This window comes from Lotus japonicus, chromosome 4 (genome assembly GCF_012489685.1).
Source record: "Lotus japonicus ecotype B-129 chromosome 4, LjGifu_v1.2".
Lineage (NCBI taxonomy): Eukaryota > Viridiplantae > Streptophyta > Magnoliopsida > Fabales > Fabaceae > Lotus > Lotus japonicus.
Genome location: NC_080044.1, coordinates 72,922,054 through 72,939,240, shown reverse-complemented (window position 1 = coordinate 72,939,240; position 17,187 = coordinate 72,922,054). Strand labels below are relative to the sequence as shown.

General features: G+C 34.5%; 3 protein-coding genes and 1 non-coding gene across 4 annotated transcripts; all 4 read left to right on the top strand.

Moving 5' to 3' along the window:
- Positions 1 to 635: 635 nt before the first annotated feature.
- Positions 636 to 3,368, top strand: LOC130710318 (endo-1,3;1,4-beta-D-glucanase-like). The gene is made up of 7 exons (XM_057559536.1): positions 636 to 1,040; positions 1,144 to 1,165; positions 1,559 to 1,685; positions 1,955 to 2,045; positions 2,286 to 2,375; positions 2,581 to 2,681; positions 2,972 to 3,368. Exons 1-7 carry the CDS (start codon positions 791 to 793, stop codon positions 3,110 to 3,112), a joined length of 822 nt encoding a protein of 273 aa, XP_057415519.1. The 5' UTR covers positions 636 to 790; the 3' UTR covers positions 3,113 to 3,368.
- A 2,139-nt stretch (positions 3,369 to 5,507) lies between these two features.
- Positions 5,508 to 12,100, top strand: LOC130710316 (protein CASP-like). Its single transcript, XM_057559533.1, has 16 exons — positions 5,508 to 5,642; positions 5,769 to 5,857; positions 6,027 to 6,136; positions 6,305 to 6,399; positions 7,123 to 7,178; positions 7,928 to 8,093; positions 8,812 to 8,904; positions 9,001 to 9,129; positions 9,416 to 9,535; positions 9,654 to 9,737; positions 10,048 to 10,152; positions 10,274 to 10,417; positions 10,524 to 10,625; positions 11,424 to 11,503; positions 11,718 to 11,810; positions 11,892 to 12,100. The coding sequence occupies exons 1-16, from the start codon at positions 5,508 to 5,510 to the stop codon at positions 11,950 to 11,952; spliced, it is 1,662 nt and encodes a 553-aa protein (XP_057415516.1). The 3' UTR covers positions 11,953 to 12,100.
- A 1,087-nt stretch (positions 12,101 to 13,187) lies between these two features.
- Positions 13,188 to 13,259, top strand: TRNAD-GUC (transfer RNA aspartic acid (anticodon GUC)). Its single transcript has one exon. It is a non-coding gene; the product is annotated as a tRNA-Asp (tRNA).
- LOC130713320 (peptidyl-tRNA hydrolase, mitochondrial-like) lies at positions 13,234 to 16,568 on the top strand (the record flags this gene model as incomplete). The annotated part of the gene is made up of 8 exons (XM_057563095.1): positions 13,234 to 13,542; positions 13,642 to 13,726; positions 13,863 to 13,930; positions 14,853 to 14,903; positions 15,011 to 15,084; positions 15,906 to 15,964; positions 16,054 to 16,130; positions 16,206 to 16,568. Coding segments are annotated over 8 exons (837 nt in total), but the record flags the coding sequence as incomplete, so codon positions are not given.
- Positions 16,569 to 17,187: the final 619 nt, after the last annotated feature.

Genomic DNA, 17,187 nt, shown 5'->3' with positions numbered 1-17,187 from the left:
TTGTTCTAATAAAAAGTTGAGTTTTAAAATAAATTGTGCAAGTTTATATACCGTCTCCGGTTCAAGCTCAAAATAATTTGTTGTTAAAATTGTGCCATATATTTATATAATAAACTATAAAGTTGTTGAAATTTCAATTTCAATAATTTGATTAACAATTATAATCATATGTTTTACTTAATCTCGTACACCCTTGTTTAACAATTATATTCTTCTTCTTCTAACTGCAAGCAAAAACAAAATTGTCAAGTTTAGTAAGGAAATAATTGAGCAGTCTTAATCTTAAAATGAATAATAATCATATAACATAATGAAAAAACGAAGGCCTAAACTTTTCATTGAAAAGTAAACATGATTTATGTTTGCCGCCAGTAAATAATATTTGAATATTACTCATAAGTCATAAATAATGTAATTTTCTACAATGCTATCTCATATCTGTCATGACAGGGAAGGAAAGAGAAAATTGTATGTTAAATTAAAAGAGAAAATTGTATTTCCTTCACTTTATAAAATCTGTACATTTTTTCAAAAAAAATTAACCTGCAATTGTGAGAAAATAATCTACACAGATGAAAGTATAGAGATGAAGTGAATAAACTCCATACAAGAATAAATAAATAAAACCTCTGATTGGTGGTGAAAAAAGTCACGACCTGGAATTGAACTCACCAAAAGTTAACACGTCACAAACCTCTGAACAAATTTAAGAATACTAAACAACAGACAGATAGCGAGATTAAGAAAAACTGAATAGAAAAGTACAAGGTTGAAATATTCAAAGTCTTAAATGAACTTTATAAATGGAAAAGCTGAATTGAGTGAGATTGGTGGAGGGAAGCAAAGCAAGCAAAAGAGTAAAAGTAAGAGAAAAGAGGAAATGTCAAGGTTAGGCTTAGGCTTAGCATGTTGCTCAAATCCACCAAAACTGGACCCTTGTAGTGGAGAAGGCCATGTTCAGAAATTTGGTGGCCTTGATTCTTACCTCACTGGCTCCCCTCACTCCAACAGAGCTATTCTCTTTGTTTCTGATATTTTTGGTATACTTAATTAAGTTTAATTACTATGCACTTACGGTGTAAAAAATTTAGACATTAGTCATCTTCGTTTAACTTTACATGCTTGATTTAATTTGTCTTGTAGGATATGAAGCGCCAGTCTTAAGGTATGGCTCTTTCTCATGTTTGCTTTCTGTATAAGTATAACTTACAAAATTTTGATCATCTGCATGGTTATTTGTTCGAGCAAGTTGTTTTGGCTTAATTCAGCACAAATTCAGATTAATGTGCCTATCGATATCTTGTTAGATCATTGCTAGATATATGTTTATATTTGATAAAGTTTCACTTTCATCCAAATCAATTCTGAAACTCCGAAACTACTCGCAAAAGCTTCTCCCCATAATTGATTTTGGTTTCATAATCAATTGTGGTAAACAATACTCCAACAGATTTGGCTGTTAATTTCATCCAACTCATCTGCTCTCTTTGTCTACTCTCTCTTTTTATGATGCTAAATGTAACTTTTCCCCTATTAAGTAATATAGTTTGTTGTAAAGGAAGCTTGCAGACAAGGTTGCAGCAGCTAGGTATTTTGTGGTGGTTCCTGACTTCTTCTATGGCGATCCCTTTGATTCCGAAGATGTTAATAGGCCTTTACCTGTTTGGGTGAAAGATCATGAACCGGTTAGTTCTCTTTTTAATGGTACTTGGCTGTTAATGATAATTTTTATAAGAGAAACAGAAAGTCCTGTGTATATATTGAAATCTAATGTTTGGTATCCTTATTGGTACTTTGATAAGTACTCTTGATTTTGGGTTATGATTCCAATGTTTTCCCGTGTAATGTTATTATCATTTTTGCTGCTGGTTTGCCAGCTTTATTTATGGTTTGTTTTAATTAGATGTACAAACTCATGACCTTTTGTAGATTGCAATACATCATTTTCTCATAGGACACAGGTTTTGACGCTGTAAAACCTGTCATTGAAGCCTTAAAATGTAAAGGTGCTTCTCTGATTGGTGCTGCTGGTTTTTGTTGGGGAGGTGAGTGCACGCCTTTCACTTATTTGGTGTATTTCCGCTTAGAAATATAAAATAAAACCATTCATGTGTCATTTACTCAACTGCTTAAGTTTTTTGGGATAATTCTTCATGGCAGTTCCCCTCCTTTGTGTATGTAGTTGTTTTGGCTCGTCTTAGGTGTATATTGGTTGCATAGGTTTAAACACAACTAAGTTCATCATAAACTCAAAAGAATTTACCATGTGTTCTTGTTTGTCTCAGCTAAGACCGTGTGTGAACTTGCGAAATACAAACTTATCCAAGCTGTTGTGACTGCACATCCATCATCTATCACTGTGGATGACATAGATGGTATGAATTTTCAGTGTTTAGATTATTTCTTAACTTGCAAATTCTTTGTTCAGGGGGTGCCAGAGCACTTTATAAGCAGAAAAAATTACTATAACATGTTGCAGCTTCTTTTCAATTGTGATGCCATCAATTTAAGTATATATGCTTGGATATAAGAGGCTGAGATGTTCATATTCTAATAGTTAAGTGTTGGTATCACTTTCAGGTGTTAATATTCCTATTGCTATACTTGGAGCTGAGCTTGACACAGTTACTCCTGAAGAGCTTATAAAACAATTTAAAGAAGTCCTGGCTGATAAACCTTGGGTTGGATGAACCTTCATTTCTTTTTCTGGTTATATATGCTACAAGATGTCATATTGTTCATTTCAATCATTGAATGCGCACATATTGACGACCAAAAATGTTATTATGTATTACGCACAATCGACACACACATTCTTTTTTTAACCGTCGTTGGACAGTTAAACAGTTAAAAACCGCACTAATGCGTGTGTCCCTGAAAAAAAAGTGTATGTATGCATATAAGAACTCTTGACGACGAATATCTCATGTATTTAAGATATCACTAATGTAGCTATTTTTGTTTTGTGCAGGTTGATAGTTATGTAAAAATATTTCCTAACGTCTCACATGGGTTTACTTTGAGGTACAATGCTGAAGATCCAGAAGCTGTGAAGGCTGCAAAGAAGGCCCATCAAATATTGTTGGACTGGTTTAATAAACACCTTGAGTGAGAAAACTTAATTGTTGGATGCAATTAGAGATTCTATGTTGATTGGAATTGCGTCATCGTGTCCTGAAGTGGAGGCTAGGAAATAAAAATGATACCCATTCCACTTAGCTTTCTTATGTTACAATAAAATTTGATGTTTAGGATTTGAGATCTTAAGACTTCATGCTTGAAGGCTTTATGTTACAACCTTATTTCTGTTTATTTTGCATCATTTGTGAAATCCATCTATGAAATGAGACCCCCATGTTTATGTTCCATTATTACACGAGTGTTGCAAGTTTTTAAGCTCATCCGCAAAAGGTAAGCCAAACATCTCACTTGTTAGTGGCGGTGAGTCTTTTTCCTTTGCGCATTGAGGGCGTATCTAAATGGCTAGTACTTAAAAGTGATTTTGGAAGCACTTCTCATTGCAAAAATAATAATGTTGATACCAAAATCACAAATATAACAAAACTTCAATGGGGAAAAACGCTCAGCTTCTTCGTCCTTCCTTCATGTGATGAACTGTGACTGAACCCAGCTACGTATTCCATTCATTTCTTCGAATCCGAGCACGTTGACGTTGTTGAGTAGAGATTCAAATTCTCGCATTTCATTCAATTTGGTGAAAGCTTGTAGAAGAAGATTCATCTTCCATTCAATTCCTGAGACACTGGTGGCAGAAATGGAGGCTCCACAAGGAGGATCAGAGAGGGACAAACCTTCCTCTCCGATCACCGTCGTCTCAGCATTCTGGAAAGGTACGATTCCGCCACCTTCCAACTTCAATCACACTTTCCATTCACCTCAACCGCTCTCTGCAACTGATCCTTCCTTAACAATTTCAATACTGTTATTGTTTTACTCACTGGTATTATTTTTTGGTAGAATTTAATAGCAAATGTAGATTGATTGGATGGATCAACAGCATTTCAAGTTTTCCATATACTCAATTGCATACTAATTCCAGTAATCAGATCTGCATTGTGCTGATTTTGGTAATTTTTGCCAAGAATGGCTTGAGTTGCTTTTATGCAGTGTTCGGAGCGCCTCAGCTTTAGATTTAAGAAGAATTTGATTGAAATTAATGGAATTATAAATCCTGTAAAAAAATTAGAGTGCTAGGGTTTACTACTTTACTTGTTATGAAATATAGTATGCGCGGTTTGGTTTCGAACTAATTGGATTCTCAAATTAGTAATGTTCAAAACAAATTTCGCTCACGAGTAGCTTCGTTCGTAGAAGGCTTCAGTCATTTCCCCATGATGTTTATTTGTTTATCCAGAGAGTATAAGTTTTAAGTGATTTTTTTGAAACTGATTTGGTCAGTGGTTCAATTTTTTGAATTTGTGCTGCTCCACAAAACTATTGTCAAAAGCAGAATGGAAAAACTTGTGGTGCAATAATATTTTTTTTTTCTTTTCAGATTTTGACTTGGAGAAGGAGAAATCCATATTGGATGAACAAGGACTTCGAATTGCAGAGAACCAGGAAAACAGTCAGAAAAATAGGCGGAAGCTTGCAGAGAGCACTAGAAGTATGCATACCTTCACTCGATACTATTTCCAGATTATAGCAAAAAGATACACATAACATAAGGGCTACATTGTGAATCCACCTTACAAGCATTTTAAGTATAATAATTTGGGCTTACATTGTGATCACAGCTGCATTATCGTTCTTTTCCGTAATCTTCACTTCAGTGATATTCATCATTAGTATTTGTCTGAATTCTGAAAGATTTCCCATTATGCTGTATACAGATTTCAAGAAAGCTTCACCGGAGGATAAGTTGAATTTGTTTAATACCTTGCTTAGGGGGTATCAGGAAGAGGTTGATAATCTTACGAAGAGAGCAAAGTTTGGAGAAAACGCTTTCCTCAACATCTATCAAAAGCTCTATGAAGCCCCAGATCCTTATCCAGCTCTTGCCTCAATTGCTGTGAGTTCCCGCATTACTTAAATGCTCCATGACAATAACTTGCAGTAAAAACATGACTGTCAATTTTAATGCATATTTTTCTTTTTCATACCTTCATGATAGTACTTCTATGATTTTTATGTTTATGTTAGTGTATTACAGCATGAGAGGAGATGGTTCTGTATATCTTTTTCTCATATCTAAACTATAGAAAAAGTTATTTCTCAAATCTTATGATGTCTTGCTCCTAAATATCAACTGACCCCTCTTTCTTTATGATTATATATTTTCGGGTTTCAGTTAATGGCTAGATGAAGTTGGTTTACATGATTATAGATACTGGTTCAGATTCCCTTAAGAATTTTCTACTTAGCCTGCTTGCACAGTTATATATATGAAACTTGTGTGCATCTACTTGCTTGCTTTTGGGCTATTGCCACCTATTTTGCTTGTTCATTTTTTGATATATTTATTTGGATAGGAGCAAGATCTCAAGATGTCTGAGCTCGAATCTGAAAACCGAAAAATGAAAGTTGAGCTTGAGGAATTTAGAACAGAGGCAACTCACTTGAAGAATCAGCAGGCTACGATACGAAGACTTGAAGAACGAAGTAGGCAGTTAGAGCTGCAGGTTATTAATATTTATGATAGTGTTCACTGACTCACTGTACACAATTACATATAGTAATAGGCTGTTTGTTTCATCCCTGGAGATTAAGCATCAGATTTCTATTTGACATTTAAACTTATGTGTTAGATGGAAGAGAAAGTAAAAGAAATTGTGGAGATTAAGCAGCGCAATCTGGCAGAAGAGAATCAGAAAACATTAGAAATTTTAAAAGAAAGGTATCTTTTTGGTTCGTATCATCGGTTGTTTGTATATTCAATTAAATACACGAGAACAGTGGACATAATTTGTTTGTCTGTCCAGCTTTATACATTGACTATGATATTGGAACCATCCTTTCGCTACCTTGTCATTGCTTACCTAGGGAAATTATTCCTTTATATGTAGGGAACAGTTACTGCAGGACCAACTGCAGAGTGCAAAAGAAAGTGTTTCTACTATGCAGAAATTACATGAACTTGCACAAAACAAGTTGTTTGAACTTCGTGCTCAATCTGGTAATCTTATAGTTTTCAAACACTGACCATGCTTTTTTTACCTGAAATGCAAATATCACAATATAGTCTGACTGCAGCACTGTGCCTTTTCTTTCTGCATATTGAAATTATAATTGCTCAAAGATTATTCTATATTGAAGAAAATGATATTTTTTATTGAGATTTCAGACGAAGAGAGGGCAGCTAAGCAAGCTGAGGTCAATCTGCTGATGGATGAAGTTGAACGAGCACAAACAATGCTTCTTGGCTTGGAGAGAGAGAAGGTATGTTTCACAAAAAAAATTTTGATATCAAAATGTATTGTTTGTGTTCATGTGTAGGATGCTCGATTGTTTATTTTTTCATGTTTTTGGCTTTCTCCTTTTTTTCCTCAGCATTTACAAATATTATCTCTGTTTTTGCTCCATATTAGCTACTTCCGAAGTTATAACACTTTGCTGCTTTTATTCTGATAGTGAAAAAAATTAATTTTCTCTGCTGTTGTCAATCTAAAGCCCTGGTGAATACTCCTTTCCCACGCAAAGAAAAATAAGTAATACAGGAGCAATTTTGTGACAAAAACAATATATGAAACCTGAAAGAATTGTTCCTTTTGGAATGACTTTGTTTTTGTAGTCAATTATTATTCTGGAGTTTGGATTTTTTTCCATAACAGGTTTCTCAATATATTTTTCCTTTCCAGTTAAATTCCTTCTAGATTTTTGTAAGCTATCTTGTATGCACATGATTTCAGCTGACAATTCTACTTTAAACTTTTACTCATTATCCCTTTATCTTAAATGCTTAATGTTCTTTCCAGTTCCACCCATAGGTATAAGTAATAGGATTCTGTGACTATATTATCCAGAAAGGCTATTATCAATGGCTGTAAATGGAATGTTTGTGTTTTTTCCCCTCTGATTGAATGAATTTTGTCTCAAGCTGCTGATGACTTTCATATTGAGCTAGTCTTGCTGTTTGTTCTTGTTATCCTTTTTTACATGCAGGGGGTTCTCCGATCTCAGTTACAAACCACAAATCAAGATGGTGAAATTAAGAAGAGGTAAGAGTAAGACGGTCCTGTCTTCTTCTTTTTTTCTACTTTTTGGGTAAATGATATCCTGTCACCAAATGTGAACAACACAAACAACTTGCAGCGATAGCTGTACCCATTCACATTTTCCTTTCTAAAATTAAAAAAGGATTCATTTTCAATTTCAAAATCATGGAAAGAAACATATCACTTTTTTAGTTAAAGAATTAATTATGACCACGCCCATCCCTAGCATTATTTTTAATACACATTCAGTTTTGCATGTCCTCCAAAGATTCTTTGGTATTTTCCTTCCAAAGATTATTGTTGAAAATAACCCCAGTTCAATTTGATAAGAGTGGCTGGCTGAAATACTTTCATCTTTGAGTAATATAATCAGTTTACTTTATGCCATCATACTTTTAGCTTATGCTTTTGTCGGCAATTTTCTACCCAAAATTTAGCACCATAAAGCTTCAGTGGCCTTACGGCTATTTGGTAAAATTTTACTTCCAGTTTGATAGACACTTTCCATTCACATATTATATTATACTTAAAGCTATCCATTTCGCCTAGCTCAAATTCAATATCTCTTTTAATCTCTCTATTCTTTATAATGAACACGTCATAGTAAACTTATTCTTCGGTGAACGGCTAGTCAACGTGTATCCATCTGCCTGGCTATCTATATTTGCACACTTACTAATAAAGACTGCCCAAATCCTTTTCCTTGTTTTTTTTCTTTTTCTATTACTATATTACTATTTTTGTTTTTGCAGTGATAATTCAGACTCAACTGTTGCACTTGAGAATTCTTTAATTGCCAAAGATAGGCAAATCTCTGAATTGAACATGGAGCTACACAATATTGAAACAACCTTATCAAATGAACGTGAAGAACATATGAAAGATGTCAAAAAATTTACTGCACTGCTCAATGAAAAGGTGATATCACAAGTGTAATATCAGTCCCTTACATCCTGCCTCTCTATTTTCTTTGATCTATTTCAATCTGACCATTCTTTAAAAAGGACCATAGTTCTAATTTTCTTGTTCAAAAAATATTTAACTTAACAGCTTTTTCATGACGACTGCACCAAAGATTGTCAATGCCCGAAGATTTCAATCTCATGTTTTGGGTTTTTTATATTTTGAATGAGCCACAGTCCCAATCCCAAATCAGATGCACTACTGGTAGCTGTGTCCTGTTTTGTAATTAAAACTAAAGTATATAAATCTATTTACGCATGCAATTTTTTTTTGTCCTTTTCCTGTTTATCAAATTATTGAACCTTTTTTTCTTGACGAGTGGTTTTTGACCATCTTGTTCACATTATCTCATCTCATTGGGGCATGGAGGATCTTAATGAAGTGTTGCTTCTAGGATGATGAGAATTTGTTGTCCTTACTTGAGATATGAAAATGCTTCATAATGCACTTCCTTTGTGGGATCTGGTGTATGATTTCCTCACTTTATGAGTTAGTAAAGCCTTCTCTAACGATAAAAGAATAAAATTCTCATAGTATAAACAATTATATTATGTGTCTGCTTGTGACTTCAAGGCTTTTTATAATTGTTTTTTCAGTGTATTTTGCTAAATTGTGCATGTTCTATGTTTTAGTTGTTCGGTTACATTTTTCCGGTATCCTTATCTTAATATAGGAGGCTTCTATTGAGGCAATGAGGAAAGAGCTTCACGCAAGGCCAACAGAAAAGATGGTTGATGATTTGCGTAAGAAAGTGAAGATTTTGCAGGTGATTTATTGTTCTTTTATATTGGCCTTTTACGTAACCTCTCATTTTGGGCACTCAGCTCTGCACTGTCCATCTTACTCATGGCTATTCATTCAGGCAGTGGGTTATAATTCAATTGAGGCTGAAGACTGGGAAGTAGCAACAAGTGGGGAGGAGATGAGCAAGATGGAATCTCTTCTTCTTGATAAGAACCGAAAAATGGAACACGAGCTAACACAATTGAAGGTACGACATGGTTCTTATTTCTTAAGCAATTAAGACTTCTGATCCCATCCCCAATCTTCTTAAGAAACTAATAATAGGTAAAGCATCAATCAACTCACATAATTCTAACTATGTTTGGTATAGTTTCCCACGAAGCTGTGGACTAATAGTGCTTCCTGTACTTTGTGCATTTGACCCTTACTCATGTTGTGGGATCATTGAACATTGGAAAAAACTTATTTTTCAAGAGATGATCTGCCAGTGTTATCTCTATTGTTATTTAAATGTAGTTCTACCATTTTTCCAGGTGAAACTTTCTGAAAAAACTTCTTCACTCGAAATAGCAGAACAGAAGGCAGTGGAACTTACTACTAAGGTTAATGAACAACAAAAACTGATACAAAAGTTGGAAGATGATATATTAAAGGTTTGGAACAACTACTACTGAATTACTGTATCTACCACTAATAGAAGACAATCCCCTTTATTTTTCTCCTTTCTTCTGCTTTTTATTTATTAAATCACCTAACTGCTCTTTGGTTCAGGGCTATAGTTCTAATTCCAAAGATCATAAAGGATTCCCTGATGACTGGGATCTATCCGAGGCTGGTAGGAGTGAGGTGTCTGAGGTGAATTTCTCTTTCCAATATGCTATTTTGACCAACCTTCACTAGTTCTGAATCATATTCTTCGACAGAAGCGGAATATGAGCAACTGAAAAGATTTATAATCTTGATCGTGGTTTATCACTGTTGTTTTCTTATGAGCAAACCTAATTAATTATCATTATTGATCTTGGACAGAATTGAAAATTTTCTTCTTGTATTAGATAATTTTCTTGTGTCTGTTTGGCTACACTTTGAAGATTTTCTTCTGCATAAAGTTTCATTTCTGCTCGCTTAAACTTTAAGTTTTCTTATATTGCTTCTGCTGCATCAGAATATGGATCAAAGGCATGCCTTAGATCAAGATCAGAGCTCAATGCTTAAGGTAATCTGTAATCAGAGAGATCGATTCAGAATACGCTTGCGAGAGACAGAAGAGGTATCTTTATAGTCAATATCGATTTAGAACACTCATCTGTTCTTTCTATTTGACATTACTTCCATCAAATTTTAGATTTTATTGTGATGGTGGACTTGGGTGAATTCTTCACGTTTAATAGGAAATAAGGCAGTTGAAGGAGAAGATTCGGGTACTAATAGGGGAACTTGAAAAGACCAAAGCAGATAATGTCAAGCTATATGGGAAGATTCGTTATGTCCAAGATTACAATACGGCGAAAGTGGTCTCTAGGGGTTCTAAAAAGGTGATGTAAATTCTCTTTATTTAAACACCGTGCTATTACTTTCTTAAATTTTTCCCCTAACCTAGTTTATCCTGAAGAGGAGATTTATTTGTGATTTTTTGTTCAGTATGCAGAAGATCTTGAAAGTGGTTTCACGTCAGATGTTGAATCTAAATACAAGAAGATATACGAGGATGATATAAATCCTTTTGCTGCATTCTCAAAAAAGGTGGGGCATTTTCTATACCATCACATCCCCTAAGTGAAGTGTCATTACCTTTTTATCAGTATACGTCTTTTTGAAGTTTTTGTTTAGTGCCACATGAAGTCTGTATAAGTTGACTCAGCAAATTTTTCTGCCTAATATAAAAAAACCATATAGTAAGATTTTCAAAAGAAGGTTCATTAATAGCTTAAGTGCTTAACTTCACTCTAACAACTGTTTGTGTTTGCAAAATAATTTCTATCTAAAATATGAAGTTTTCTGTTACAATAATGAGATTGGAAAATAGGAATTTCACTAGTAATCAGCTCAGGGAACAATGACTCATGTCTTGATGGGTTGGAAAGAGTGGAGAGAGAAAGAATCAAAAGGAATCCTCACGTAATGTGTATGAGAGTGAACATCTGTGTCACCTAGTATCATATTTATGTTCATGTTACAGTAGTACAAAGATTAGTGCAATAGTATAAATAGTAATGATTAATATATACAGTAAGGAAACTACTTCTACAGAGAAAATCCGAACTTTTGTTTCAGTACATGAGAAAGACCGAACTTCCATTCGTTAAATAGCTTTTGTTGAAGCAATTGAACACTGGTACTAGGGGATTTGTTTATGAGAAATTATTCTGTTTAAATCTCCTTATATCATCCCCCACTTTACCTTGCACGGAGAGTGGAGCAAGGAATTGGGTTGATCTTAGAAACACGAAAAGTTGAGCTCTCACTATATATGCTTTATTTTCAATCAAATACCATTCAATTCTGGTTTTAAGCAGATCTATCTGTGCTACATGAAATTAGGAAAGGGATCAAAGATACAAGGAGTTGGGATTCAGGGACAGAATCACACTCAGCAGCGGACGTTTTCTTCTTGGTAACAAGTAAGCTTCTGCCTCATTGCATATGCTCTCCAATTCCAATGTTTCTAATTTCTCCTGTTTGAATGATCTGTTCATCTGTTTGGTATTGTGATTGAGGGAGAAAACTTTTCAAGTCCTTGTAATACAATGATAATGATACATCCTTCCAAATGGTAATTTTAACTATTGCTGTTTGTTTATGTGAATAGTTATTTGATTAAGAATGCTCTTGCAGGTATGCCCGTACCTTTGCATTCTTTTATACCATCGGGCTGCATATGTTGGTCTTTACCTGTCTCTATCGAATGTCGGCTCTGAGTTATCTTAGGTATATATCTGATGATAAACTTCGTTGTTATGACTTCTACACATGAATTTCACTTACTCTCGTCCTTTTCATTCCATTCAGCCATGGCCCAGAGGAACCTCTGATCGGAGCGAGGAAGGTTGATCTTCCGCGTGGACCTTAGTGGATATACAACTTATTTTCTGTAGTCAGTTTTCAGATGGAATGAAAACAAATTGTCAATATTCTAATAATATCAAGTGTCTTGTACATATAACAACAGTGTTTTGTTCTGATATATATATTGATGCAATGAAATATAGAGGTTCTTTCTGGTGTTAGGCTTTCGTTCCCGTGTCTCTCAGATGGATTTGTCGACGTCGTGTCCATGCTGATGCAGGGTTTAACCATGAACTTCAGAGAGAAAACATCTTCCTTATTGATTGTTTTTCTTCTTTGAAGTATTCATTTTTAATTGAAAAAATGCGAAACATTAATATAAAAGAAACAGAGGATTACCTTCCTATACTTTGCAATATGGTCCGTTGCACCATTTACATTCCCTCCAACATTTCTGCTTCCATGGTTAATCACAGTCTAAATTCAAGAGAGTGCACTAGATGGGTTGAGATGGATTTTATGTCTCATCCGGTTCTAATTTTTTATCAGAACAATTCTTTAGAGGTGTAGAAACCTGATGATCTAAGTGGAATATAAGTTGATTGACTTAAAGTAGAGCTGGAGTAAGTGGAAAAAAGTTCACACAATTAGTAACTAGAAAATTGATTTAAACACGTCATCGACTTGATGTTGAGTGTTTATGAATGTGTTTGCATTAATATTTTGACTTGTCGAAAGTACTTTCAATGTCAATTCATCTCTCAGCAAGGATTACGAAAACGTGTGTCTCTATCAAATTTGACTACAAACAAACATAAACTATATAAGATCATCTTAACATTATGATTTCTTGTGGAATAAGGTTATACCAAACTCAAGTAATTTAGACAAGATTAGGTGGAATGAGGCAGGTTTCACTCATCCCTAAATATATTAACAAAAATGAGTAACGGGGGATAAATTTACCCAACTTTATTATATTTCAACTAGAGTTGTATCAAGTATCAACTTACTTAAGGATCCAACCATCTTTCATTGCTAACTTTCTCCATTAATGTTATCATAACTATTTAAACTTTGAACATATAATAAATTCACATGTGCCTAATGAATCATAATTAGAATCATATTATTGAAAATTGTGGATAGAAACCCCTGTATTTCTAGCATATTATAAATATAAAGCCTCATCATAGTATGATTATACCATAATGATATTATTGAAAAATATGAATGGCAATATGATTGTTGTAGTTAGACAGATAAAACTAGGTTTGGTTAAGCTTAATCATCAACTGAGTCGTTGTAGTATAGTGGTAAGTATTCCCGCCTGTCACGCGGGTGACCCGGGTTCGATCCCCGGCAACGGCGTTTTGAATATTGTTTTTATCTATTTTCCATATCCAATTTCCTCGAAGGAACCATGAACGTCGCTACTTGTTCGGTATCATCATTCAACTTCCCAAGGTGGCGCCGATTCTCAAAACCCCTCATGTATCTCTCTTCTTCTTCCTCCTGCATCATGTCTCCTCAGAATTCCTCAGCTTCCATAACCACCGCTGCATCACCCACCATACAGCCCAAGAAGAAGGAACCTTGGTTAATCGTTGGCCTCGGAAATCCCGGGAAGAAGTACGCTTCTACCCGCCACAATGTCAGTAACAGTAACTCATTGTTAATTCATGTATGATTTTGATTATTGAACTGCTGACTGTGCTGCATAGCTGAATGGGATTTTGGAATTTTGTTTCAGGTGGGATTTGAGATGGTTGATACTATTGCTGAAGCTGAAGGGATATCTATCAACAGTGTTTCTTTCAAGGCCCTGTTTGGAAAAGGTAAAAAAATAACCGAATTTTCGCTCTCTGATTAATTTGTGATTAGCATCAAAATGTATTTATTTATCTTCAGTTCTTTCAGTTTTGGTGTCCATGTTGTGATAATTTAAGTGTTTGTATTGTTTTCTTATTGCAGGTGTTATTGGTGATGTACCGGTTATACTTGCAAAACCACAGACTTATATGAATTTAAGCGGTGAATCTGTAAGTCTGCATTCTGTAGAATCTTTAGATGTAATGATAGGGTAGGATAGCAATGCTAAGAGAAGTGTTCAAAAAACATTTTCTCATGTGACTTGATTCTGTATATGGAATTTTTTTTGCCGAATGCTCAAATTTCGTAGTTACAAAATGATGAATAACTGGGGAGGAAACATCATCAACAAAATTACAGTTCTCTGAACCTAGCAAAATTAATTATGGTCTGATTAAGGTGCATATGGACCAGAAAACATTGCTGAAATATAAAATTATAGGAATCCATTTGATTTTTTATTTAAATAGCTGGGCTAGAGATTTGCATAGAAACTCTTATTTCTAATTTCTATATATGAGTGACTGTCCAACAAAGTGTCTCAACTTGTCAGAGAATGGAGGAATCCACAAGAGTTCGAACATTAGTAATTCTTTTTTTCACTTTGGTATTTGACATTTCACATTTGACACCCCTTAGAGTAGCCATGATGAAGCAGTAGTGCTTTGTAGTTATTGATAGTCAGGGATTTGACCATTGGTAGCCAGACACTTGAAAATAGTACCGATATACTTAAACACTTTGGATGCTCCTAACGTACATTCTACATTTTTTTAGGTTTTTTTTATACCAATACAGATGGGAATACCATATGCATTTATTATCTTTACAAGAAATCATGCTAGATTAAAACATCAATTCTCTTTTTGATTTAAGATTTTTTCTGTTATGTCCATGCTATGCTGATTTTATATGTTGTGTACTACTGTAACGCCATATTCCTATAATTTCAAACATTTGCCCTGTACCCCGATCCATTTTCAGTTCCTATCATGTCCTTGTTCTATTTCTTACCTGTGCTTCTTAAGATTTTACTGAAATAAAGATTTCTGTTTTGATGCTGATTGGCTGACGTTGAAATCTATTTTGAAGGTTGGGGCCATAGTTTCATATTACAAGATTCCAGTGAAGCAAGTGCTCGTGGTATAGTATATATGCTATGACTACTTTGTTCTTTTTATTTGCTAGTGATGAAGAAAATGTGGAAGGATGATCTTCCCGAGTGTTCAGTTAATAATTTTCTTTTTCAGATCTTTGATGACATGGATTTGCCTTTTGCTAAATTGCGGCTGCTACCAAAGGGTGGACATGGAGGTCACAATGGGTAACTAAAATATACTTTGGTTTGACATCCTATTAAGTTCATAAATTTGTTTCAAAAAAAGAAGTTCATAAATTAACATGTCCACTGTTGTTCTGAATATCATGGCCAAGTTTCTTAAATCTTAACATTTCTTAAAGTATAAATGCCATGTTTTTCTTCCTTCTTTATTCTCACCCACAATCTGGGTCACTGATCTGACAATGCTCTACTTGAAGAATGCATTGCTGCAAAATCATTTTTTATGCTATCAACTGGATCAAACCAAAGATTATTGATGGTTGTGAGATGCTAGGCTTTCACATTTTTATGCCTTATCTTGGATCTTGGATAGTAACTATTTGTTGTCATTGGATGTGGCTAAGTTTTTTGATCTTTGGCTAATGTTCACAATAATCTCCTCCCTTTCTCTTGGGGCAAAGTGTATTTGAGTAGCTGTGTTGTGTGACTAAGACAATATGCATAGCAAGCATATAGAGAGCGAGAATTACAATATGAAAACGTAAACACCTTCCTTTCTCTGCTGAAATTATATGTGGTGTCGATAAATTAGCTTCCTTGTCCCATCATTCCAAGCACTATTTTGTGCAGGACCCTCTGAAATTGATTCCTTCTGTTAACCTAGCCTTTTGTATTTTAATTTGCTTTGCGTAGTTCAGCATATGCCATGCATGTTTAGGAAAGTCATTGTCGTCATCTCTCTATATTTTGAAAGGCGGTTGAAGACATACAACAAGCCTGTACTATTTTATATTGATCGTGTTTGTTGTTAAACGGAAGAGAAATGAAGCCTCACTATTTTTGTTCTCCTTGCTATTTGGCAGAATGAAGAGTGTTATTAATCACTTTAAAGGGAATCTTGGTTTTCCCCGTTTAAGAATTGGTATGTTCATATCGTTTCTAGGATTATAACATTCATTTATATGATAAAATTTGTAATATCTAATTCTCATTTTGCTTTAATTTTATTAGGCATTGGACGGCCTCCTGGCAAAATGGATCCAGTGGCATTTGTTCTTCGCTCATTCACTAAACAGGAAAGAGAAGAGGTAGGCATTTATTTTCTTTTCATTTTGAACTGATAAGTTGGCACATGAGAGTCCTAAACCTTAATAAATTTTCAGTTGGATTTTACATTACAACATGGATTAGAAGCTGTGCGGATTCTTTTGCTGGAGGGGTTTGATAAAAGTGCAACGTTTGTAAATAGTTCTAAGAAGATGGAGCAAATAGGTTGAGAAGCGGAAGTCATGGCTTGGATCAGACCAGCTCTGATATCATGTTATGGAATCAGTAGGCAATTGTAGGTATATTTTGTCATATAAGATCATTTTCTGTTTATAAAGATCCATCTCGGGCTGACCACGAGTGGCACTTGACCATTTGTGTTTATCATTGCATTAGATGACCTTTTGTATACTTTTTTCATAATAGCATAATAATAATGAAGAGTCTTTTTTCATAATAGCATAATGTCTTGAATTTGCTCATCCCATTCCTTTTCCTCATTCTTTGGGCCACTAGACCTTTTGTATACTTTTTCATAATAGCATAATAATAATGAAGAGTCTTTGACTGCTTGCTCTGGGTGCTGCCTTTTGTTACACATTTGTGTGTGTGTGTGTGTGTGTGTGTAATCTGTCTAGAAGTAAAAGAGGTGATCAGGTGAAGAAAGAAATGTGTCTGCAAGTGCAAGTCTTGTTATTTAGTATAATAATAAGTCAGGTGATTCCTTCTGGTTTGTTCTGCTCTGCATGTGAAGTGTATTGTATCATTTCCAAAAGTGAATTAAGTTATATAGACAAATATGGAATGGAAGGAATCACGATATAATTCACTTTTTATAATTTAAAATTTCAACCAATTTTTAAGTTATGTCATTCTCATATGATACATTTGTAGCCTAGAAAAGGAAAAACAAGAAGTAAAGGGTGCGCAACAGGCAAAGCAGTGACCAAGAAACAACAACACAAAGAGGAGTAATGATATATACACACCTCATTTTTTAAACACTTCATTTCCACCTCTTTTTATTTCTATCTCTCTCATCTTATCATCTATCACATCTCATACTTTCTCTCTCTTACTTTTTCTTTTCTTCATATC